Source organism: Penicillium cosmopolitanum, assembly GCF_028827165.1.
Source record: "Penicillium cosmopolitanum strain IBT 29677 chromosome Unknown utg000011l:1.0-3548175.0:1.0-3550911.0, whole genome shotgun sequence".
Lineage (NCBI taxonomy): Eukaryota > Fungi > Ascomycota > Eurotiomycetes > Eurotiales > Aspergillaceae > Penicillium > Penicillium cosmopolitanum.
Window position 1 is genome coordinate 57,611 of NW_026622681.1, and position 25,746 is coordinate 83,356.

Sequence of the window (25,746 nt, forward strand, 5' to 3'; positions counted from 1 at the left end):
AGAGAGTATAAATTAAGAGTAACTTAAAACCTTATAATATATTATATTATAGCCCTAACTTAGGAGAAACTTAGTTATATTATAGCCCTAACTTAGAAAAGCTTCTTGATTATCCTCTAGATCTAAATAATTAGCTTTACTAGACTTATCTATAGTCTTCCCTAGATTCTTCTAATCTATAGGGACAGCAGTATTATTCTGAACCTAGTTTAGTTCTGACTCTAGGTTACTAGATAAGCTACTTATAGTTAGAGAGAAGGATAGTAATAGACTTCTACAGACTAATATAGTTATACTTATTGATTTCTATTTCTCTCTACTTTTCTCTCTAGATAGTCTTATACTAATAGTAAACTACTGTACTTTTATAAATAATTTAGCTATAATTCTCTTATAAATTAGTCCTAATATCTTTTCTGCAGATAGAGCTTTCTCTTCTCCTAGGGTATAAGATAATCTATCTACAGGATTTATCTTACCTAAGTAGTAATATATTATAAAATTAAAAGAGGTAAGGAAGAGATACTAACATACCTATCTTCTATTAATCTTTAGTTAGTTTATAAAGAGCCTTAGATTATAATAATTAGTCAGAACTTTAACTTAGTACCGGCTTCCTTTAAGGTATTAACGCTAGTATTTAAAGAAATAAATAATTATAAATAGCTGTTAGTCTGACGTTATATAATTTTGTTCTGTAGATAAGAACTTCTTAGATTAGAATATAATAGGGTACTATATTCCCTAGTTGTCCGGTTATAAGAGGATTCTAGCTATTCTAAAACCTAATATATTAGTTTTAAGTTAAATAGGCCTTTCTAGATTAAAGTAACAAAGAAGGAATATAGTTAAGAAGGTATAGAGAAGATCTTAAAATATCTTTAATTCTCTATCGTTTAGTTTAATGCTTTCTGGTTTTTTTCTGTCTTTACTCTCTTTAAGGAGTTCTATAAGCAGTAACGTAATTAATAAGTATTTTTCGATAAATCTTTAATAGAAGTTATAGAATCTAAGAAAGACCTAAATATCCCTATAGGACGTTAGCTATTTCTATTCTTAAATAGCTTAAACTTATTCCGGATCTATTAAGATACTATTTTAACTAATAATAAAGCTAAAGAATTTAACTTATAGCTTATAGAAGCTATATTTTAATACTTTAACGAATAGTTATACTTTCTATAGTCTTTTAAGTATAAGACTTAGATATTTTATATACTCTTTATATATCTTTAAGAAGATAAGAATATTATTAAGGTATATAATATAAATAGTGTTAAGAAGGCTATAGAGTACAGTATAGATATAACTTTAAAACGTTACAGATACGTTAGTAAGGCTAAAGGGTATAACTATATATTTAAAATAGCTATATCTTATACAGAAAGCTGTCTTCTATTCTTCTCCTTCTTAAATATAAATCTGATAGTATATATTCTGTACGTCTATTTTACTAAGGAATCTAGCCCTAGAAAGATAGTTAAGAATCTCTAAGATAAGGGGCAGAGGGTACTGGTTTTTAACAGAAACTTTATTTAATTCTTAATAATTAACGTAGAGGTATAGTCCTCTATCCTTCTTAGGTATAAATAGGATAGGTATACCTATAGGGCTCTTAGAGGGTTAGATTTAACTATTCTTTAGATTTTTGTTAAAATACTTCTATAACTCTATAAGTTCTGCTTATAAGAGGGGGTAGATTAGGCTATACAGAGGTAACGTATTCTCTTTAAGATTAATTAAATAATTAGTTTCTTTCTGCAGCAGTATAATCTTAGAGTTTTACACCTTAAATATATTCTAAAACGTTAATAACTCAGAAGGAATCTAATCCTAATTTATAGTTAATTCTTTTTCTTCTTCTAGAGGAAGCTAGACTTCTTTAGATATTTTAATAACTATAAATATATAAGCTTAGTTTCTATATACTTTTATAAACTAGTAAGGTTCTAACTACTCTATTATCTCTTTCTTATATTCGAACTACTACTATTTTTACTATAGGACTAATATAATTCGTATTTCCTAAATAGTTATATTTAATAACAGTATAGAGGACCTAGATAGACAGGGATCTCTGTTGACTATAATATAAGAACGTAAGAACTCTTATTTAGTTCCTTAAGAGTTATATATAATAATTAGAATAATCTATACACTGTAGGTAGGGATATCTTATCGGCCTACTACTTCTAAAAGAGAAGTATTATACTTTACTTAATCAAAGTAATATTTCTAGACAAATTTATAGCTAATAAGATCTACCTCTACGTAGATATTAATATCTGTATATATTTCGATATTATTTCAGACGTAAATTAGAATATAGACAGATAACTATTCCTACTTAAGGCCAGAAGTTAGAACTTATAGAAGTTAGTTCGACTTTAGTACTTTTCCTAAGCTTCTTAACTAAGTATCGTTATAATAGTACTAGGGCCTTAAGTAGGTTTTCTAGATCCTAGCTCCTAGGGCTTTTAGCGGTAAATAATATTTACTTACCTAGTAACCTAGCTTACTATAGTTAAAATAAAAGCTAGAGAGTATTTTATTAAAGAAACTAGATAGACTAATTCTAGTAACAGAAGTATAATTAGAATTATCTTTATTTTAAGAGAGAAATAGGTAAGGTCTGTTTCTGAAACAAGAGAGGTTCAGATTTAAATTAAAGTTATTTTGATTCAGATTTAAATTAAAGTTATTTTGATTTGGGTTTAAATTAAAGTTATTTTAATTTAGGTTTAATCTAGGACTATAAAAGCTTCTTAGATATAAATACTTAGGACCCTTTTAATCTTATTCTTTACTATTAGACTGGTTTAGAAATAAGTTATTAAGTTATAGGTATTTTAAGCTTAAATTTGAATTATTATTAAATAGATTATACTTTTGTACCTTTGCTTTATTAAATTCCTATATACTCTGTACTTCTTCTACCTATTCTATATAAGTAGTAGATATATTCTTTATATATTATTAGATATATAGGGTTAACTACTGTTATAGCTTTAATATATAACAGTAAGCTTATTTATCTTAGGATACCTAGGGTAGATAACGCTTTAGATCTACAAGATAATAGTAAAAAGTCTTCGGTTCTTTATTAATTTGTTAGTAATAGTACTTTATCTTATTGCTAACTTCTCTAGTAAAGATATTTTTATTATATATCAGAGTAAGAGTCTAGTCTTTAAAGTACTTCTAGTTACTAAGGTATTTATCGTTATTATCCTTAAGCTATTTCTCTTCTGCAGTCTAATTATTTTTATAATTAGAATTAAGGTACTTAACTCCTACAAGGATCTTTATCTCCTTATCCTTGTAAACCCTAGAATTATCTTAGAAGACGTAACTAAGTTAGAAGAGCTAATTTCCTTACTTTTAAATACTGAATAATCTCTTAAACTTATTAACCTTAAAACCCTCTACTTTCTTGTATTTCTTAGCTTTAATTTACCTATAATTTGTAGGCAGACTATTTAAGAAGTCTTCTATATAAATTTTAGAGACTTAAGCAGTAAGTTCCTTAAAATGTATATAAACTACTAGGAACTTCTTAGGGTGCTTAATTTTATACTTCTTTTTCTTTAGGCCCTCTTGATCAAGTTCTGTAACGCTTCTAGTTATAGGTTTACTCGTAATTCCTTAGATCTATATCCTGTATAGGGGGAGGGGATAACGATATATCAACGATACGTTTGGCAGTCTTATAGATAGATATCTAGTCCGGTTCGGGTTTGATAGGGGTTCTAGGTTGATCCGAGATTAATTTAACTTCGGGCTGTCGAATAGCCGGAGGAGGCGTAGCGGGTTTAGAATAAGCGCTATCGCAAGAGGATACAGGGTTTTAACGCATAGAGGTAGACATCGCCATAACCTATTTTGGGTTGAACATGCTGACCCAAAACCTAACCCACTGGGTTTTGGGTTATAGTAGCTAGAACCCAACCTAACCCAAAACCTAGTGGGTTATAAATGGGTAATCTATTTCGACCTATTTGGACCTATTTTAGCATAATTTTTCATAATTTTTCATAATTCTTATGTACTGTATTTGAATACCAGTTCTATATCCTTTTTTCCAGAAGGATTTAGAACTTAATATTTTATATATAGCTTTGTCTAATATTAATTATTCTATATTTAAAATTTAGGATCTAAATATTAAGTATTAAAAAAGTTATTAAGAAAGTAAGACTTTGTATAAAGATATATATATAATCTAGTAGGGTATACCACTATCTTTACTATAGAACTCTGTAATTTATTTTATTTTTTAATATACTATTTTTAACCCTTTTAACCTGTAATATATATATTTTTAATATAGAATAATAATATTATTAAATAAAAAACTAAAAATACCTATATATAAGGCCCTAAAACAGCGCTGATACATACAGTATTTGAAGGCTTGGTATATTTGTCCTGTTTACACCAAAATGGGGACCCACTGGGTCCCCATGTGGGTTTTGGGTTAAGGGCCTCAACCCAAAACCCATCAATGGGTTATAGAATTGGACCCAAAACCCATTTTGGGCTGGGTTGGGTTGGGTTGGGTCATGGTTGACATGGGTTCTGGCGATGTCTACATAGAGGGTACCATCTTTAATCCTTAGGTAGTTAATAAAGAAGAATCAGAATTATAATGGTTACTAAGTTATTAGGCTAGAGACCTGTGACTAGGCAAGGATATCGGATAGTAGAGATCAGATTAGACAGTTAATATACAGACTGATTCTTGAAGAGATCAAGAATCCTAAATACTTGTGGGATCTTAAATATATTAGGGTTCGGGTGGGCCTCGATATACAGGTAACTCGAAGGGGATTCGGCTTCGGATCGGCGTCGAGTGTCTGAGGTGTTGTATACTCGGAATCCTGTGACAAGAATAGTATATTAAAAAATAAAATAAATTACAGAGTTCTATAGTAAAGATAGTGGTATACCCTACTAGATTATATATATATCTTTATACAAAGTCTTACTTTCTTAATAACTTTTTTAATACTTAATATTTAGATCCTAAATTTTAAACATAGAATAATTAATATTAGACAAAGCTATATATAAAATATTAAGTTCTAAATCCTTCTAGAAAAAAGGATATAGAACTGGTATTCAAATACAGTACATAAGAATTATGAAAAATTATGAAAAATTATGCTAAAATAGGTCCAAATAGGTCGAAATAGATTACCCATTTATAACCCACTAGGTTTTGGGTTGGGTTGGGTTCTAGCTACTATAACCCAAAACCCAACCCACTGGGTTTTGGGTCGGCATGTTCAACCCAAAATGGGTTATGGCGATGTCTAGATATTAGTTTCTATATTAGTTATTAAAATTTAGAGAATATACAAAAGTACTAGAAAGTAACTTATTAAGTAATAATATATATTCAGGGATGGATATTAAAAATAACCTATATAAAAAGTTTTGAGTATAGATCTAGATCCCTAGAGTAGACCCTCCCGGTTGTACCCTATTAAAACAAATTAAGGGTTTTAGATAATTTAGGGTTAGGTTGTACGACTGCTACAGAAGACTATAGAGGCTAAGAATAAAATTAGAGATAATATATATATAAGATTAGAACTTATAAAAGTTTGAGATAAATCATACGAGGGAAATTCTGGGCTTTGGGGTCAGGAAAAAAGAGGGCTTTAGGGTCGGTGGGTCTAAATACTGCCCATATATAAGCCTTCTTCACCGCTGAGCTTTGGGCCCCAAAGCTCCAGGTCCCTTGGGTTAGATCATGCTTATTATTACTGTGATATACGGGTGATTGATATCTTTTCAACAGCACATCGGACTATGTTTCATTATCTGAGTTGTATTAAGCTGGGGTGCTTGACTCCATGCTTGTGCTGTGCCCATGTTTTTCTGAGTTAGATAAGGAGGTCGAGTGTCTCGTCGATAGTTGACTCAATGTTATGCTGTCTAAAAGCGGAGTTCACTGTATGATTCTGTTACAGCTAAGGACCTGCAATAAGGTTGGTTCATTTAAAGACTTATGACGTAGCTGTACAAACAGTCTCTTTGAATCCAGCCAGGTTTTGCGTAGCACGTTCTCGTGGAGGGTAGACTGGGCCGGGTCGCACTGGGCGGGTCTAACTGGTAAGCGGAGTATCTTGTCTCTATAAGACAAAGCTATTTTTATAAGACGAAATGAAAAAAAAATGAGCCAATTAATTGATTTAGTGTGAATCAAACCATCAAGAAGGAAGGTTCTATGAGTTACTTATGTAGCATCGACTCTGGAGTTAGAGGACCAGGACCTGATAATCGACGCCCACTCCTCCCTTGGACGGCAAACAACTAAGAGATTATCATGCAGGACTATTGAGACAAATCTTGTAGAAAATTCGGGGGAACAAAGAATGATAGAAGATAAACTGTGGTAAAATGGTTGCAATTACCGACAGAAAACAATAATGGGCAAGTACGGTACAGGGCACGGATGCATTTTTCGCTATCCTTTTGGGTGCCGCTATCTCAATTGGACATTTGCTGAGTCCGTGAGTAGGACGAAGGATCGGGGTCGGATTCCGGTCCTAGAAGATTGTTAAAGTCCTTGTACTTATAGCGTGTAAAAAATTCTTGGGAATCTGGCAAGAACATTGGGAACGGAATAAATTTGTCGAATTTGAGAGGAACAGAATCCAGTGAGCGCACGACGTCTATCTCGTCGAATGATTTGAGCATGACGCTATCCGGGGACCACTGTGGTTTATCTTGTATTTCAAACGGGTCGACCCACTCCTGCACGTATATAGAGCGTTGGGACTGCGCCGTGAGCGTACTTTGTAGCGTGGACTTGGTGTTTTTAGGGTTTTTTTCTATGTTTCCCAAGGGAGAGGTGCAGAAGGTTGGGCTGCCGGTGCGTATAATCGGCGACACAGTCCGCCGTGAAATAACGTCAGCAGGACAGCTTGAGAGCACCTGGGCCAGCTGTTGAGGATACGTTTGTGCTGGCCAGTGGATTTTCGGCATGCCGTTGCGCCAATGCTCCATCTGCCACTTTCCCGGATTGTCTCCAAATCTTTCGCCTTCGAAATTATCGAGAGTGCCAAGCCGCATAAGCAGGTCATGGATGAGCGGGTAACCATTTGGCGAAGGCTGGCCTGGCGGTCCGCTCAAATCTATGCTGCGGCGGTACAATTCTTTTAGGTCGTGAATAAGCCACATTTGCTGTTCCTCGAGCATTTCAACGTATCTGCAAAAGAGTAAGAAGAAGAAGATTGTGTCAGCTGGGTGGGACGCTTGTGATCTTTTTGTTCCCAATACTCACCACTTCGGATAGACCTTATGACTCTTCTTGCGCTCCCCAAAGACGCAAATCGCGTTGTATGTTCCATGGGCTACTTTCATCACACTTAAGAAAAGCCAACTTTGGCTGTTAATTCCCCTTCTACGGTGACGGGTCACATACCTTAAACTTCTTCAGGCGGCAGCGATCGCAAGCCTTGCACACGTGCTGACGAAGATCACCGGAGTGCGAGTGGTCGGATGACGGCGTTGGTTGGTGGGCCGCCATTTTGTAGTTGATTGGTGGCTTTGAGTGTGGGAGAATCAGAGGTGAGAAGTAATAGTTATTACTCAAGGTGGTTCTGTACGGCTGGTCATATAGAGAGATTTGAAAGACAAAGGGAGCGAGGCCAGGGTGTTTTAAGGCAGGTTTTAAAGCAGACGTCAATAGAGAGACTGGAGAGAATCCATGAATCATCATGGAGTACCGTTCGAATAGTCACCCAAAATGATCGGGCCTAATTACATACCTCCATAAATACGACTATCTGTCATAAAATAATGCCGCTATCGTATCTCGGCAGAATTAAAAATAATTCACCAACTTTGCAGATGTACGACTCAACAAACAGAGAGGATAGAAATAATTAGAGAGAATTTCTAGAGTACCTGAGACTGAGTATAAACATCTAATATAAAACTTGAAGTCAATCACTGACGTGGGAGGTAAGCTCAAGGTCACGATTGCAGGTATAGATAAATACTGGATCCGATAAGGGCATCTGTAAGCCTTACTTTTATTCCTCCCCATACTTATTGTCTCGTCTAGTAAAGAGACACCTTCCCACCAGACAACCAAATCCTGAATACTATCACTTTTACCATGATATTTGAAAGCCGCGCAATAAATCGAGAGATACACATCATTCGATTATTACTTTTCGTTATAATTGTTCAGAATGTATTCAACCTTGTTTCAATTTTTCAGAAGCGACTTGGACTGCATAAAACTTGATATCCGGCTGACATAATATGCATTAAACCATTTCAGCCCTCCCTCTTTTTCTCGACTTTTCATTTGCCCCTTTTATAACTGTAGATAAATCTCCAAGGGGGATTGCAATTGGAAAATCGACCGAGGCAAGTACGAGGGCGATGAATATGTAGAATCCAATCAAACTCGCAGCCAGCAGCAGACCTGCACCGACATGCTGAAGCTTTGTGGCGTAGACAGCGTCACCGCGAGCGATAGCGAAAAAAGATGCAGTAAGGCAGCCAACTTTGGCCAAATTAGCTAATATAATCTACTTGAATGAATTTCATCTCATTTACCTACCTGCAGGGATGAAGACAACAAACAACGAAAATAAGCTCACATTTGTTCGGATGCTTGCGATGCCGAGTACTGTGAGGACAATCAAGATTGCCACCATGAAAAACGCAAACGTGGCAAAGAACTCGGCGTTCATACCCTTAGCTGGATTTGAAGGATCTGGAGAGTAGGCGCCGTACGCGTTAAAGCTAGGTTGTAAGGTAGCGCCGAATGAAAACCAGAATCCCCCTGACCAGATCATCAATACCAATAAACTTTACGCTAGGCCACGTCTAAAGACGACCATAGGTAACCAGACACGATAGTATGAGTAATACTTACCGAATATTGCAAATACTGTGGCAGGATAAGTATTGCCTATTGGGACTTATCATCAGCGAGAGTAACAATTGATGGTCATTTCCGTCAATCACCTAGGATCCATTCCCCAACGGCTCCTAATATCAATAGAAGACCTCCCATAAATACAAGAGAGCCACTATGAGCTGTTAGCTAAACAGTATCTTTCACTCAGATATTGTGCTTACACATTTGCAGCGTCAAGACCACCTGCGCCATCCCAACCCAACGTCACCATCGAGAATGGTGTAGCACAGATCAGGAAGCCACCCAAAGCTGTCTAAGAGTCAGTGAGGCGGAAATCAAGCAGAATAGGAGCCAAAATTAATAAGAGTACCGATTGGAGTAGGATTTCCGAAGGTCTGTCGCAATTCGCCTTTGACTCGATTGTGAGGGGAAAGGTACAGCTGTTCGAACAGTTCTGGCGGGATTGAAACACTTCCTGCTGTTTTGATGCGTTGCAATGGATTGATTTCTTTTGCCGGAGAAGGTGTTGGAATGATTGGCTCATGGTGGTTCTCGTCGCCAGTGGTAGTGGACATGTTGCTCATAGTAGTTAAGAATGTTACCTCACGTTGTGGAGAAGGTGGAAGGTTTATTCAATTTTCTTGTTGGAAAATGGTGTTCCCTTCGTCCTGGAACTCATACAGCCCCAGGGATCGCGGATTTTATAAGTTTCTCTCTATCATTGCCGTATCTAAGGATGGTAATCTTGAAACGCTCGTAAACAACTATGCCGGGCTGGGGAATTCCCAAGTGAGAGCCAGACTTGTAGGTTCGGCAATCTGGGGCTTAGGTAATGCGGGCAATGTGGATAACTGGTTTGGGCCATACTATTGAAAATAGTATTCTCAAAATGTCTTATTTTGGCCAATAGGAGACACAAGTGGATAATTTATTTCATATTAATGTTAACGGAACTTTAGAGAAAGACTGTACCAAAACAATAAAAAAAAATTGATCCGCTTGTCTACTCAACTCGAAATGAAAATTAAAGGTCGGCATGTGAGTTCCGCTTCATGTCATTAAAGCCGGGACTATGTTACAGCAATCCTACGGGATAAATTTTGTCTAGTCACCTTCTTCTTCATTTGAACAATTGCACCGGTTATCTGAAATGGCGCGGCAGTTACGAGTGAGGGTCCCTGGACTCACTTTTATTAGTCGAATAACCAGCCAAGGAGTACCTATCCCCCCTGCCTTCACCCAAATCTATACCGAAGTGACTATCATATTGCTCGACGTTTTACTTGTTAAGCCTGTTTGAACTATATTCTAGTTAATACAAAATCTGGCTGGGTTAACCGGCTCCAGAAGTGTGTATCTGGTATTCCACTGCAGGATCAACTAATAATCCAATGGCCACAGGTCTTTGCCGAAACAAAACCTTAGTGCTAGGTGCAGCATGCCACTGGTAAACATTATAGGGGCTCAAGGGACGTCAATTTTTATTGTACACATCACAAAGAACTTCACTTATGACCAGGGTTAGAAATATATTAGAGGTGCCAAGGTCAGACTTTGAAGATCGTGATTGTCTGCTGACAAGCATGTCTTACCAATATTTTCATTGCATGATGCTCCTTTCTTATATCCATGCCAACCCTGACTACCCAGCCCGGAAATATGGGGAGATTATATTGCCGAGTAGCCACTTACCATCGGACCGTTGTCAGACCAAAACTGCTCTCTCCAGGTGGGAGGGTGAAATTGTCTGCAGTATTATATTTCCGGCTTCGTGCCATTGGATCTTGGTTGGAGTGACAGAGATTTGGAGGCTTCCATTTGCGAGTTTCAATCGATTGAGGATTCAAATAACAATGACCCATTCGGGAATTCTGCAACAGAATCGCTGGTGACTGCATTCTGTACCGAAAATGAGATGTAAGGAGCTTTTGAAGAGTACCAAGAGGACTGAAAATAAACGAGCTGAGTTTCCTTAGCCAGATACCTTTGCATTGCATTTCTGTGTGGTATTTTTCTGGTATTTCGGTATTTCCTCTTTCCCGTGATGGTCGTAATATGGTACTTGGAACTCATTTGGAGCCCGGGTTTCAAATGACTTAGGCATGAGCAAGGTTTTGGTAGAGATACTAGGCCTCCCGACTTCTCATTCAGTGGCAGCTTTAGAAATGGGTGCAGGGACCTGTCGTTTTCTATTATTTTGTCGGCCTATATTCGCTCTTCCACCTAGTGTTCCTCTTATCTCTCCTCTTATTGAGCTAGCCAACTAAGGCAATTGGGTTTCGTATACCAGGAATGCCTCGAATAACAAAAAACTCAAATGGCGAAGTGGCACGTGAAGTGCCACCTTGTAGCTGACCTTATAGGACTTATTCATACAGGAGGCTTCTGCCGCCACCGAAGCCGAACTGGTGAAGTTATAGCCTATGCTGTAAATTTGAAATATCCTTGTCTATGTCTTACAATGATGATACAAAAAATGATGCTTCAGTTCAACTTACCCGGAAACTCAATAGAGTTAGTATACAAATTAAATGTCCGATTGACTGTTGAATACAACTTCGAAGTAAAGTACATGTATCTGTCGCAACGAACTTAGATTGGCTGATACATGGGAGATAGAATTTACTACGGGATACAAAATAGGCCGTTCGGTAGTGTCGACAATTCGACGGTTCATCTGTTGAGAAGTACTCTAACAATGATTCTAGCACCATATTCATAGGAATTTAAACTCTTCGAAGCTATGCGTTGCTTTTGTTTACTGAATAGATGTATTTCCCTTTTATCTGATAACATTCTGCTCTCGGCAATGAGATCCGAGCTCCAGTGCATCATCCGTCGTTCGGTTGTAGCATCTTCAATGTCTTTTCCCAAGGCCTTGACCCGTCGCCTACATCATATGGCCACAGAGCTTATCCGGGAGTGTAGTTCCCTTTAGTGGTATCATGCGGCCTATCAATCTGACAGTTATCCAAGTATTTTCCTGCCTGGCCTTTTAAATCCTTCGTCACAACCACCCCGCGCAGTCATGACTGCTGGTTGTTCTAGGATTTTCCAGTAGTTTGACACAACATCATCCTTGGCTCAGGTAGCCTTCTGTTTATCCGAGACGTGGCGCAATAATTTGTTCCAGATTCCGCCAGGGTGTAAACTGAAGGCATGAAGACCACGAGACCCGTAACGTCTTTCGATTTCATTACCAGCCCCGGAAAGAGCTCTGGCCGTGTGCTTTCCAAGTTTCGTATTCACCCGTTAGGGTGATACTTTCAATGTGGAAACTCGAGACCCGATGGGCACTGGAAGCCACAATGACAACGCGGCATTGGAATTGTGGACATAAATTATGCTCCTATAGCTTGGGGAGAAATTTGACTTGCTAGTTCGTAGGGGAAGAATTTGGTATAACCTTTTCGTGCAGACACAATCATTTTACAGTATTATTTTTTTTTCCTGCTCTCTATAATCTGGAATACCCACCCCATTGCCGTTCCGGTAATAGACCTCGCCAAATGCGGGTTGGTTGAGTTGTATGGCTTACCCAAATTACCGAGAAGTTGGTATAACGTAATCCACGGCCGAGCTGGCCACACGGCCGAGCTGGCCACCCCATCCAAAATCGCGTCTTCCTACCACCCTACCTAATTCAACCGCCTACCATGCCACCAATTCGCACTGCATCTTCACAGAAATCGGCCAATCAGGAGGGCAAGATCCTATTAGCCCTTAATGATATAAAAAATGGCCGTATCAAATCTATTCGCGCAGCAGCGAAGCTCTATGCTATACCGCGTTCTACCTTACAGACGCGTGCCCATAGCACAGTCTCACGCGCTGATATACGCCCAAATAGCTATAAATTGACTCCATACGAAGATGATTCGCTTACTGAGTGGATTATCTCTATGGATTCGCGTGGAGCAGCGCCAAGGCCTTCTACCGTACGAGAGATGGCTAATATTCTTCTTAAAGCGCGTGGAACAACCCCCCCCCATTAACTGTTGGCGTTAATTGGGTATCAACCTTTGTGAAACGGCGCGATGAGCTTCGATCGCGCTTTTCAAAGCGATATGACTATCAGCGCGCTCTTAACGAGGATCCAAAGTCTATAAAAGAGTGGTTTTTGACAGTGCAACGTGCGATTGATGAGAACGGTATCCAACCGGAGGATATCTACAACTTTGATGAGACTGGATTCGCGATGGGCCTTATATCATCGCAAAAGGTGGTTATACGAGCAGAATACTACGGTCGGCGATCAATTCTACAGCCAGGAAATCGCGAATGGGTCACTGCGATCGAAACAATATGCGCTGACGGCTATTCGCTGCGCGCCCTGTATTATATTCAAAGGCCAGGTTTATATTGCTGGTTGGTTTGAATCGTCGAATCTCCCTAGAGATTGGCGAATTGAAGTATCGAATAATAGCTGGACTACCGATGAAATCGGCCTTCGCTGGCTCCAAAAGATCTTTATTCCATATACTAATTTACGTGTACGAGGACGATTTCGGCTATTGATCCTTGACGGGCACGGTAGCCATCTTACACCTCAATTCGTTCGAATCTGTGCCGAAAATGATATTATACCAGTCTGCATGCCTTCATATTCGTCACACTTACTTCAACCGCTTGATGTTGGGTGCTTTGCAGTACTAAAGCGTGCCTACGGTCGCTTTGTGAGTGATTTAGCCCGTACTGGCTATAATCACATTGATAAGCTTGATTTTCTTGCAGACTATCCACGCGCAAGAGTAGAAGCTTTTCAGCCGAATATTATTCAAAGCAGCTTCGCAGCTACTGGTATTGTACCAGTTAATGCCGATAGAGTACTTTCGCAGCTTAATATTTCTCTCCGAACGCCTTCACCACCATCAAGCCGACCAAGCAGCAGATCTAGCCAATTTACACCAAAAACGCCTAGAACAGCGATTCAGCTAGAAAAGCAAGCTTCTATGCTTAAAGAGCTTCTAAAACAGCGATCGCATAGCCCGCCTACACCGTCAAAACTCATACTTAATCAGATTATCAAGGGCGCCTATCTATCGTTATATGGCGCTGCATTACTAGCGCAGGATAATACAAACCTTCGCGCAGCGAATGAAAAGAAACGCCAAAAGCGTACTCGTTCGACTAAGCAGATCACTCGCGAAGAGGGCCTATCGATCGAAGAGGGCCTACAGCTAGTTCAACAGCTAAATGAGCCTATAGAAGCTGATGAGGTAGTATTGCATGAACAGGTCGATCTGCCTAATCAGCCGATTCAACCGGCTAGGAGGGCTCCTCCTACCTGTAGTGGATGTGGAGTGAGAGGGCATAGGATTACTTCATGTAAAAATCCTATTATCTAGTCAAATTAGTAGGTGTTGGCTAAGATAATCAATTTTGAAATTTTGCAATGGGGGTGGGTGGCCAGCTCGGCCGTGTGGCCAGCTCGGCCGTGGATTACGTTAGTTCGGGAAACAATAGATTAGTCACGAACGGTGAAATTGGTAATTTACTTTCCTCCCAATTCTATGTGAATTGTAGTAATTCTGCAATGAGCAGATGGCTTGTGCTGCCATGCGAGTTTCTGGATGCAGGCGGGTTGTGGGTACCCGCGGCTAGCTTCGACCCTTAAGTCGATAACAAAAATCACGACGCGCTGAGGAAAAAACCATGTCGGAAGTGCACAATAAGAGTTTACCATCTCCAAATCCACCGCATCTCGCTCATTCTCCCGTTCTTTCAGTCCCATGCTCAAACATCGAAATGGGATGTGGGATTCCCTATTTCCCGCGGGTTTCCCGCATCCCGCTTAAGGCAAAGCCTCGGTAATAAGACTAATTTACATAATTTTGTAGTAATTCAGTTTTTAAATAATAAAATTAATTAATGATGCTTTGAAGTGTAATTCGATCAGAAAAGTTATAAACATTTCCATTTTCGAGTGACTTTTATGATGAATTACCTTTTAGTTTATATATTCAAGATAAAAAGCCATAAAGTCCTTCATTTAGCAATATGGCTTCAGTAAAGGTACTCTTGGGGAAAATTAGCAGTATACCCGCTCATTATGAAAAAATACAATTGATTAAGCGATATGAATCTTGCCACCGTTCTTTGATATCACTGTAGCAGCTATATTTTCTTGATAATCAATTAAGACCGGTGAACACTATGAATAGTATATAAGCAAAGATATTTCTTACAACTATATAGTGGATGTCCAAAATTTGCAATTACTACGACATTCGCGTTAAAACAGCTTCAGCAGGTTGCGCGGAGAATCAGGACAAATCAAGCAGAATGGATGTCTACGGCACCCGCGGGAGAGGACATTGGAGGGATTCATTTAGGAAATATAAATGTCTTTCCATGCTCCAGGAGATATTGAGCCGTGTTTAGATGCTTTCCTGTAATCTGAACCCCAATTTTCAGTGGTAGAGTTGCTGCCTCGGCAAGGTCAGATGCAGAGAATTATATCTCAGTTTCTCATATACTGGTGAATAGGCGAAGAGATCAAAAATTCGGAGATTCTCGACTCAAGCACTGTCTGGTTCGGCATGTACTGAGCATTTCTTTCACATTTTCAACAAAAAGTCACTGGCTGTTCATCCGATGTGGTTTACTAAGCCCGGCAGCAGGTTGTTGCAACCGCTCGGAATGTGGCCTCGCTCCCCTACATACCTGACGAACCCAACGTTCTGAAGCTCAAGCTTGATGTCACACGAAAAGACAACATCATCAATGCTCTATCTGCAACCTTAGAGAGATTTGACAGCGTTAATGTGGCAGTCAACAATGCGGGATATGCGGTCGTGGGAGACACCGATTCCGTCCCAGACTCGTACGCTCGGCTGCAAATGGAAGCCTTTTTCTGGCGTCCAGTGTTCATCACTCAAGAGGCCGTTCACATATTCCGCAAGACAAATTCCTGTAACTAAGGGGCCACAATAGTCCAGATCTCATCCATTGGTGGACTGCTAACATTCCCAGGCAGCGCATCTAATAATGCTAGCCAGGCCGTGTCAGATCCCTGTCAGCGCAGACCAGATGAGACAATTTGGATGCTGTTAGATATGATAGTAAATTTGCGCTTGGTAGCTCCACTGAATTCTTTTTCAAAGAGATAGATCCAAATTGGAACATTAAGTTAATGGTAGTTGCGCCAAGAAGCATCCGGGAATAGCTTCGGGGGTCCAACATCCATTAAACCCGCTAATGTCGTATATGGTCAATACGAAAGTTCAAAAGACATTTTCCACTCCAAAAAATTGTACAAAGTTCGTTTCAAATGCGTCAGTGGGCAACATCTACGGTCTTTGCCTTGCTGGCTGTTGACTGGCGCAGAGACAATCCCTATGGTCCAAGCAGATATCAAAGACATGCCGGATGAGACGCAAGCTTAGAAGGAGGAGACTCAAACATGCTAGGCAAATGATGATCAAGGGCACCTTGGGATTTATAAGGCGGGGGCGATATGAAGTTTACTCACGTAGGTTGCCAAGTCCGCAATATTGATGAGGGCCGCAAGCCAATTTACTGTCACAAAGAAGAGATCACTCAAAAGAGTGACAGTAGTCGCCACGTGAGCATGAACTTGCTATAGACTGCCACTACAATATAGTTATCAAAAGATTCTTGACAGATGCTTGTAACTCACTTTATTTTACAGTCCGCTGCTGTCGGCCGAACCACCGTCTCGGCGACTGCTCGTGTCGGACGGATATAAAACGATTTCAGAACTGAAGCTCTATTGTTATATAAATCTGTTTTCAGCACTCAAGAGAATCAATCCACGGGAGATGTTTATTCTCTGCTAATATCCCTGTAACAATTTAGGTGGGGCATCTTTCGACGTTCCGATCTATCGAATCTTGCATTCCAATCTAGGACCTCTATGCTGCCACCAACTCTTGATAACTAGAACTCATTGGCAATCCTGGATACCCATCGGATAGTGGTTATAAAAATAACGAAACAATTCTCTTTTCTATCGATAGGACTTGGTCACACCACGCATCAAAGAGATCGGACAAGCGTTCTCGATAAGAAGACGATCAGTGGGCATATCATTATTTAAGTAAATAGTGGCAGTTTTAATTCTACTTTTGTAAAAAAAAAAAGGTGGACAGCATAAAGGAAAGGGATTGAACCCGCGACGAAGATGTTGCGGAAAATGAACCACAACCTTTCCATCGAAATTTGCTTATTGCCGCAGTACACCATCTATATATCCCCCCAAATGTGATACTTCTCCTAGTGGATTCACATCATTGATATATTTCAAGTCGAAAATTGGGGCCACGCCATCTCCAACAAGCACATTATTCACATGTGACCCGTCAGCCACTACCTCACCCGCGCAATCGGATCCCGGATTTCCCTGTTCCTTACACGATATATGATATTTACCATGAAGCAAAGCGACGTCTCTGTAATTTAAAGAAGCGGCATGTACCTCAATTAGAACATCGTGCGGTTGAAGCGAAAGTTTCTTTTGTTACCGTCGAGTAGATCGTTCCCGGATTCTCACCTGGTGAACGTCTGAATGCTTGGTTGGTCGTAGGTACAGACATATTGAAACGCTTGTGTAATTCTCCCGCGACGGAACAGACAATTATTATAAAAAGAGCAAAGAAAATAAGTTCCATCAGTAAAACTATATCGTGGCGTGTAGTGAATTTCAATATAAGACTCACCATGGACGAATCAATCTCTGAAGCATCATACCCGGGCAGGCTTCGGTCATGAAAAATGATGCAGTAGAGTATTTACTCGTTATGGGATGTCCTGAGACGAGGTCGTCAGCCGATGGTTGGTATACTAATTCCCCGCACTAATGCCGAACAATTGAATTAATTTCGGCCGAAGCAATGCCCACACACCCAAAAGTCGGGGGACGCTATGAAAATCCTCGCGCTATAAGCTGAAGTTGGAATCATTGGTAATCGAGCACGATGTTAATAATCCAATGTACTTTTCCAAATCCTGCATGTGGAGACACTTATTTCCCACTTGATTCTTAAAGATAGTTGTGCGGTAGAGGATACATACGGTTTTCGGTGCGTTATCGGCCGAAATGCTGGTGGGATTGCGGCGGGCGAACTCATCGGATTTCGGCTCGAAAGCCATATTACTAATTCTGAGCCTTTTCATTTGCAATGGTACGCCGTTGATGATCCCATAATGACAAATGATTTTTAAGATGATTGAGTCAATATAGATGCTAGGATTCATTTATAAAGATGGTCTCGTGTCAGCGGGAAACAGAATATTTCCGGGTGTTCGAGGCGGATTTGCAATCGAATTGTTGATCATCGAAAGAAAGTCTGCTTTCGAGGAGATGACGGTGCCAGCAACATACAGCGCGTTTCGACGTGGGCAGGGTGAGAACACGGAGGCCATTATTCCATCTATTGAACGCACCCCATCGCTACAGTCAAGTGAGGTTCTGATTCGCATTCACGCCGTCTCTTTGAACTATCGAGACGTTGGAATGCTCCACGGCCGATATCCTGTTTCAGTCAAAGACCAGGGAATTCCAGCATCTGACTGTGCCGGGGAGGTGATTGCTGTCGGATCGGCAGTCAGCAAAGTATCATTGGGAGACCGCGTGTCCCCAATTTTCGACTTGAGGTACATTGACGGGGTAGATCCTGAAAGCAAGGTTGCTCAACTAGGCGGAAATATTGATGGAGTCCTGCGTCAGTATGCTGTCTTTGATGAGAGCGTCCTTGTTCATATTCCACCACATCTTTCCTGGGCTGAGGTATGTCGACTAAAACCAGTCCATTCCGTCACTTTGTTCACAGTTGCCATCACTTACCGATCATATCCCCTTCTCGAGCTGGATTAAGTCTAACGATTGTCTAGGCTTCGTGTATAACATGTGCCGGCACTACAGCTTGGAATGCCTTGGAGATGAATGAATCTCACGAAGGCGAAAGGAGTGCTCTGATGCTTGGTATGCTCAAAACCCGACCTTTTGATGTCAGAAAGTTGTCCGGTAGGCTGATAAGCAAGTGATATGTAGGAACTGGGGGCGTCAGTTTGTTCGCTCTGTTGATCTGTATAGGCGCCGGTATTCGTCCGATAATTACATCTTCTTCTGATAAGAAGCTGCAGGATGTCACAGCTTTTGGTCCAACTGGTGCTATTGATACCATCAATTATCGTGAAAATCCTGACTGGGAAGAATGTGTAGCTCATCTGACAGCAGAGAAAGGTGTTGACATTGTGCTCGAAACTGTCGGTGGCATGAGCATCAAGAAGAGTGTCAACTCTATGTCGACCCGCGGGCAGATCTCCTGGATCGGGTTCCTGGGGGGGGCTGCAACTAGACGACTTTGTCAAATCCTTGGGAGAGCTTTTTTTGAAAGTCGGTACCTTGAAGTGAGTTATCATATAAGAAACAGACAGCTTTTGAACACGCAAGACGAATTGAACTAACCAACTCATAGGGCAATTCAAGTTGGGTCGAAGGCTGACCAAGAAAATCTTTGCCGATTTCTCGAAGAGAATCACATTTCGTTGAAACCGATCATTGGGAAGACATTTGACTTCTTCGAATCTCCTGCGGCTTTCGACTATCTCTACTCAGGACAATGCCTTGGGAAAGTTGTAATTACAGTGTCTCATTGAGGTGATATAGTTTAGGCTCATAATATCAAATCAATGAAGTGTTAAGTTAAAAACCATAGTCAGCAAAAACTATAGTCAGCAATCGAGTATATCATCTAGCGAGATATTAATAGACTAGAACTTCTTGTACTCTATTTCAGCATCTCACGACGACATATGAAGTTATGCCGAAATTGCCCTATCAACCTTCAATGTTGGGGTGATGAATAGATGTCATCAGCGACTTAATAAATTACCATCTTCCAATATACTCAAACATGTAACTTAAGATTGAAATTTCGATATGTGAGATATTTCGCTGTATAGCATTTTGGAAAATTTGAATGATAAGATACTTCATTTCCGGATTTCATTTTGCAGTGCGAATGTTCCGATCTATCTAGCTTCGCCAAGGTGCTCTTTAAAGAAGGGGAGGACCCTTTCTAGTGCGGGCTGGACAGCTTCGGGCTTATCGTAAAGCATATAATGCGAGATTCCTGGCAGTGCTACTATGTGCTTCTGTTTGGAGCCAGCCCGTCCATAGATTTCTTGGGCATCACGGTAAGCGCCAAAACCGCCGGGTTTATCACCGACGACAACCATGAGCGGCTTTGTCATAAGTACCTCAGCATGGTTGAAAGCATCCCACGCGAGCGCGGCACTATTGAAAGAGAAAAGACCGCTGGTGCAGCCATTTGGCGCCTGGCCGCGGCTGGTCTTGTAGTACTCGGTTGCCTCGATCACATCAATGTCCGTGGTCGCTTTCTTGGCATCGTCAACGGTAGGTGGCAGCAGGTTAATGACAAGGCGGTCACCACCCTGAGCCTCAATAGTTCGCTGTTTGGCCATCTTCTCCAGCGAGGCCACAGGGTCGAAATCACCAAACGCTTCTCGGGAGAGTCGGCCGAAATTCACGGGCGTGATACCGACGCAACATTTGTAGCGGTAGTCCGTCATGGCTGCATTGATGGCATAGCCACCTCCGCCACAGATACCGAGCACGCCAATGCGCTCCGCATCGACATAAGGGAGTGTTTGGATGAAGTCGACAACAAAGCGGAAGTCCGAGACGCGGAACTCAGGGTCCTCGATAAAGCGGGGCCCGCCACCGGAAGCGCCCTGGAAAGAAGCGTCGAAGGTGACAACCACAAACCCTGCCTTCACGATTGCCTTTCCATATATGTTACCCGAGGTCTGCTCTTTACAGGAGCCGATAGGGTGGGCAGAAACGACCGCCGGGTACTTCTTTTTCTCGTCAAAGTTGGGTGGAAAGTGGATATCGGCTGCGGTCTTCCACGCAATATTTGGGATGCTGACCGTCTCGATTCTGCCGGACATGATTGTAGCCGTGTGGGATAAATCGATATTTGAGAGTTTTTACAGCAGAGAATGGAATAAAGCCCGCGTATTTGTTCTTATAGGCTTCAAAGAGATACATCATATTTCGGCAATAGGATGTCATGACGTAACTGAATCCGTCAATTATCGGCGAAGCCGATAATTTTCGGGCTCGATGTTCAAAATCGGAAAAGCAGAGTGGGAGAGATTATTTCAGCACTAGGCGGTGTGTACTATCTCCGATAAATTTCGGCCGATCCGCTCACGTCCGATCTTGCTTTCTAAAGGCGTACAACTGGATTAATAAATATTAAATTCATACAGATCCTGCAGTGATGCTCAGTAAATTCTTAGTCCAAGAATATAGGGCTTCCAATGATGATTTAGATCCACAGAGCTTCAAGCGTTTTGTCATTCTGCAGCGATCTGGCAGTGGGCGAAACCAACCCTTAAAATGCTAATTGAAGTCCCCAGAAGCATACGATCCGTGCACTCCATCAGACCGGCGCCTTTTCGTTCAGATAGCACATGATAAATAAAGGCAAATTTAAATCAGACCAATATCATCAGTAGCTCTCTGAGCCCTTGTGAAGCTAGCTTCACTCAAATATTGCAGAATTGAATGGACAGTATTAATTTACAATGCTGAAGTACTGGCTTTTCCGGAAATTCCAATGGCAGATTGCTTTGGGTTGTGAATCAAAGACTCATTCTTTTGTTCGGGGGAAAGCATAATATTAGGGTTTTATATAAAATATCTTCGCGCTGCTGGGAAATCCTCTCAGGTATCGTGTCCTGGTTCCTAATCCCCGTCAGCGCTGTACACACTACTTTTATTGAAGAATTTTGCTGATGATTATCAACTCAAATCTGTTACTGAACAAGGGGCCTGATTCATATGTTCAAAAGTGGGCTGGCCGGTGTCTACGCGCGGTGTCGTTTTCCAATAAACATCCAAATCAGTCGTCAACTAGAAGAATAAATGAAAGTGCAACACTCCCCATGCCAAAGGCAGTATTGAAAATCCAAACTGGGAATTTGTTCCCATGCATTGCTTAGTTCACTCGAAGATTTTGGATAGCAATGAGCAAGAACAAAGAGCGCCTTTGATTGGAATTGATAGAATCCTCCTGTTGAGGTAGTCCATGGGAGATATAATGTGATCAGGTCAGAGAGCAGCTTTGTACGACTCTCTATAGATGAATTATGCGCTACGTTAGGCATATCACTTGTGTTCTCGCTGAGGATTTTCTTAATCAAACAAGCAGGTATAAGGATGGCGGCGCGGAATACTGCACATTGTACCCATCTACATCAGTATCTCAATCCCACATACTTCTGTTTTTGTTCTATCAGTGGATAGATTTGACAGTTTAGATCCGTACGGTAAAGATTCAGAAGAGCCCCCATGTAGTTGAACAGCGGCGCTTCGGTTACATCTCATAGCCTAGCAACCTAGAAACCTAGACACGAGGCAAATATCAATGGTCGACCGCCAAGGCAATTCCTTTAGGGTGATATTCTCGCAAATAAGCTTCTCAAGTACCAGTCTTCCATCAGTTGTAGAATTGACTCTGCCTCCCCTTGATGGTAATATGTGGCCACTTTGCCCTCCTTCCTGCAACTCGCTGTGGTGGTTAAAGTTCCCTGCATCATAATTTCGGCTTTGTCTGGGTGGTCTTGTTGGACTTGTTGATATGTATGACGAATTGCCTCGATGACTAAGGTTAATGACTGTATATTCTTTGAGGCTGCCTCTAGGGGACTTGTATGGGTACTACGAGTTTTGTGACATTGGGGAAGATAAGCAGATCTGCAATGTCGGGTCATGGGGCCTCAATTTTTTGATAGGCATTAGGCTGTAGGATGTCATCATCCTCTCGGATACCTGACGCCCTCATACATTCAAATTGATGTCCAATGAAGGTGTCTATGGTAGCCTACAGTGGTGTTCATAGGAAAACACGTGATTTTGAGATTGAAACGTGAATCACATGATCGCAATGACTGATTGTTCCGCAACGAAGTTGTGTTCCAGGTCTTCTCCCGAGGTCAGCCTGTTTGAATTATTATGTCCTATGAATTCTACTGTACTACTGGATTAGGGATGCACACGATATCGCTTTTTGACGATATCGTACCGTTTTTATCGTTATCGCTATCGTACCGCAGAGGAAAAAATTTTGCGATACGATATCGCGTATCGTACCGTTCTTTCAAAGTTTTTAACGATAACTATCGCCTATAGTACCGTCAATATCGTTGTTCTGACGATACGATAACGATACGAATCCTGCATTACGATATCATCGTTGCGATAATGCCAAGCTTAGTCACGGGACCTTAGTCATATGAGCCCCCGGACGCTGGCCAATGAGAGGCCTCAGTTTGCGGCACCACACACCTCTATGATAAATATATATCTGGTGGTAGGAGCCACCGTGTACATGCAATATATTTTTCTTATACTTACCATACAAATTTATATGACAAGGGGGAAAATGTCATACCATAATAAGCATTCGATTTCCTACTACCTGCAATTATAAAAATTAAAGCGTTTACAGACGTGATCTTTTGAAAATCCGACGAGGTAGATTAAACGGGGATACAATTCGAATGTTGATGTTGATGGACGATATTTTGTAGTCATAGGGGGGATGTGGAGGTTATAGGAGGTCATCGGAGCTAGTCCTAGATAGGAAACAGAGGTTGGTTTATTTTTTATTGCAGATTCGAGCGATTCAGCGCGTCGTAGCGATGTTGGATGGCCCTTGTGGTGGTGACCGTCGCCGACAGGCGACTGTAGCCAACGCCACTGTGGCTGGTATATAGGCCCTAGTACTACATGGCGATATCGTTGTATCGTGCGATATCGTTATATCGTACCGTTTATCGTATCGTCACGCTATAATTATAATGATTATTATCGTATATCATATCGCTGGGTGCTAGAAAAATTGTTACGATATACGATACGATATGCCAAAAAATGGACGGTACGATAACGATAACGATATGCCAAAAATCCTGCGATATCGTACCGTGTGCATCCATATACTGGATACTAGATGTATATGGTGGGAGATATTCCTGGTTGGCCGCTATTTCTTGCTCTTGGTTATTGATCACTTTCTACGCTTCGTCCAAGTTTGTGGAGTGGAGATCTTTGAGTTATGTGGTTTTCTTAACAGGCCGCGTACTCAAGGATATCAGATGTGCAGTTCTCCAAACAGTGGTTGCCTGTGCACTTACTTCAGGCTTCTGAGCACTGCCACGGGTCTTCCTTGGGGTTGTATTGTTTAAAATTGTGGTATCGCAGTGGATGCTAAGGCTCGTAGAGTCTATTGCGATAAATGGGCTTCTTAGTCTAATCAACGATGATTTCATCTTGGAAAGTTCTTGTAAATTTCCATGTAGTATTCCTGGGGCTCCAGTACAGCAACACTATTTTCTGAGACATCTCAAACTTGCACATTACTATACAGCATCCATGTGACTGAAGCCAACTGGAAAACCACTAGGCGAGATGTTGGCTCATAAAGTCAGCAACATTCTTCGCAGCTGGTCCGACATAAGCCTCATTGTCGTAAAAGTCCATATGTGCTCCGTTGGGGACAATGATTTTCTTCGTGGCGCCACCAACCAGCTTATCCAATCGTTCTGTGTGCCAAAGCGAGCCTGCCTTTTCACCGGCGATGAAAAGGGAAGGCTGCTTAAGGAATACATCAGCCAAATGGAAAGCATCGAATGTGAGAACCCTGGGGAAGCTAAGGAACAACATTTTATTCTCGGCTCGGGGATGCTGTGCACGCGGGGTTAGGTAATAGTCACTGGCCTCCTTCATGTCCCTCGGGGTCGTGTCATTGGGTTGAGGAGGGACATAAGGTGCAGCAACGCGTTCGGCACCCTTAACCTCAGCGGTAATCTGAGCTGCAGCTCCACGAAGCGATTCGACCTGCTTAGAAGGATCCTCGTCTCCATCCCAGCCCTTGCGAGCGGAGTCTCCAATGTTAACCATGCTAATGGTTGCTAATGCTTTCAATCGATGGTCTGCCTTTGCAGCAGCTGCTGCGTAACCACCTCCAGCACAGATACCCAGGACACCAATCTTCTCCGGGTCAACAGTATCGAGATTCTGAAGATAGTCGACAACGGCGTAGACATCACTCACACGCTCATTTGGGTCCTCGAGGAAGTGAGGTTCGCCTCCGCTGGCACCCTGGTAGGATGCATCATACGCAATTGTGGTGAAGCCAGCGTTCGCCAGTTTCTGAGCGTAGAGTTGAGCCGTTTGTTCCTTGACCCCACCGCCTGGATGAACAATCACCAGTCCGGACTTTTTCTTTGCTGTTGGATCGGAGGGTTTGAAGAGCAGGCCCGATAAAGAGATAGGGCCCTTCTTGATCGATATCGCGGACATGGTTTAGAAAGTAGTTCGAGTCGGGAAGATCGTCAGGTTGACAGCCTGGAATGTAGCATTCTTGTTTTTCGGCGACTTTTCACTCCCTATTTATAATCTCCGCGCCGCAGCGCTGGTCGATGACGCACCGTCGGGCTAAGGATCAATTTCGGCCGATGGATCGAGGGCGCAAGAAATTGGGAGAGTTTCGGCCGATACTGAGCCGCCAATAAGCTTCCGTCGGCCGATGTGGCCAAGAAAGATGAATATCGGCGCCCGTGCGATGTCATCATGACCTACAATAGTCGGTGATGGCTGAAAGAGATAATCGAGCCAAGAATGAGTTTCATTTAAGGCTGCGCATGGTGAGATAGGGTTGTTGAGTTGTTAAGTAGGGCCCTTCATTTACTTATGTCTCTTGGTGATCCCCCCAGGGTTTGACAACCGTGATATTCAACATTGGTAATTATTTTCGAATATTCGACTAATTATCTGATTCCACTCCGAATCTATT

The 25,746-nt window shown here is 41.4% G+C and overlaps 5 protein-coding genes across 5 annotated transcripts; 1 reads left to right on the forward strand and 4 right to left on the reverse strand.

Moving 5' to 3' along the window:
* Positions 1 to 6,498: 6,498 nt before the first annotated feature.
* Positions 6,499 to 7,540, reverse strand: N7509_011482 (uncharacterized protein; the record flags this gene model as incomplete). Its single annotated transcript, XM_056636119.1, has 2 exons — positions 6,499 to 7,219; positions 7,419 to 7,540. The coding sequence occupies 2 exons, from the start codon at positions 7,538 to 7,540 to the stop codon at positions 6,499 to 6,501; spliced, it is 843 nt and encodes a 280-aa protein (XP_056482149.1).
* Positions 7,541 to 8,288: 748 nt separating this feature from the next.
* Positions 8,289 to 9,465, reverse strand: N7509_011483 (GPR1/FUN34/yaaH family-domain-containing protein; the record flags this gene model as incomplete). Its single annotated transcript, XM_056636120.1, has 6 exons — positions 8,289 to 8,530; positions 8,588 to 8,812; positions 8,906 to 8,941; positions 8,998 to 9,062; positions 9,112 to 9,199; positions 9,261 to 9,465. The coding sequence occupies 6 exons, from the start codon at positions 9,463 to 9,465 to the stop codon at positions 8,289 to 8,291; spliced, it is 861 nt and encodes a 286-aa protein (XP_056482150.1).
* An 8,630-nt stretch (positions 9,466 to 18,095) lies between these two features.
* On the forward strand, positions 18,096 to 19,513 carry N7509_011484 (zinc-dependent alcohol dehydrogenase family protein; the record flags this gene model as incomplete). Its single annotated transcript, XM_056636121.1, has 4 exons — positions 18,096 to 18,641; positions 18,746 to 18,878; positions 18,906 to 19,254; positions 19,333 to 19,513. The coding sequence occupies 4 exons, from the start codon at positions 18,096 to 18,098 to the stop codon at positions 19,511 to 19,513; spliced, it is 1,209 nt and encodes a 402-aa protein (XP_056482151.1).
* A 375-nt stretch (positions 19,514 to 19,888) lies between these two features.
* On the reverse strand, positions 19,889 to 20,830 carry N7509_011485 (alpha/beta hydrolase; the record flags this gene model as incomplete). Its single annotated transcript, XM_056636122.1, has 1 exon — positions 19,889 to 20,830. One exon carries the CDS (start codon positions 20,828 to 20,830, stop codon positions 19,889 to 19,891), a length of 942 nt encoding a protein of 313 aa, XP_056482152.1.
* Positions 20,831 to 24,350: 3,520 nt separating this feature from the next.
* Positions 24,351 to 25,253, reverse strand: N7509_011486 (alpha/beta hydrolase; the record flags this gene model as incomplete). The annotated part of the gene is made up of 1 exon (XM_056636123.1): positions 24,351 to 25,253. The coding sequence occupies one exon, from the start codon at positions 25,251 to 25,253 to the stop codon at positions 24,351 to 24,353; it is 903 nt and encodes a 300-aa protein (XP_056482153.1).
* Between the last annotated feature and the right edge of the window lie 493 nt (positions 25,254 to 25,746).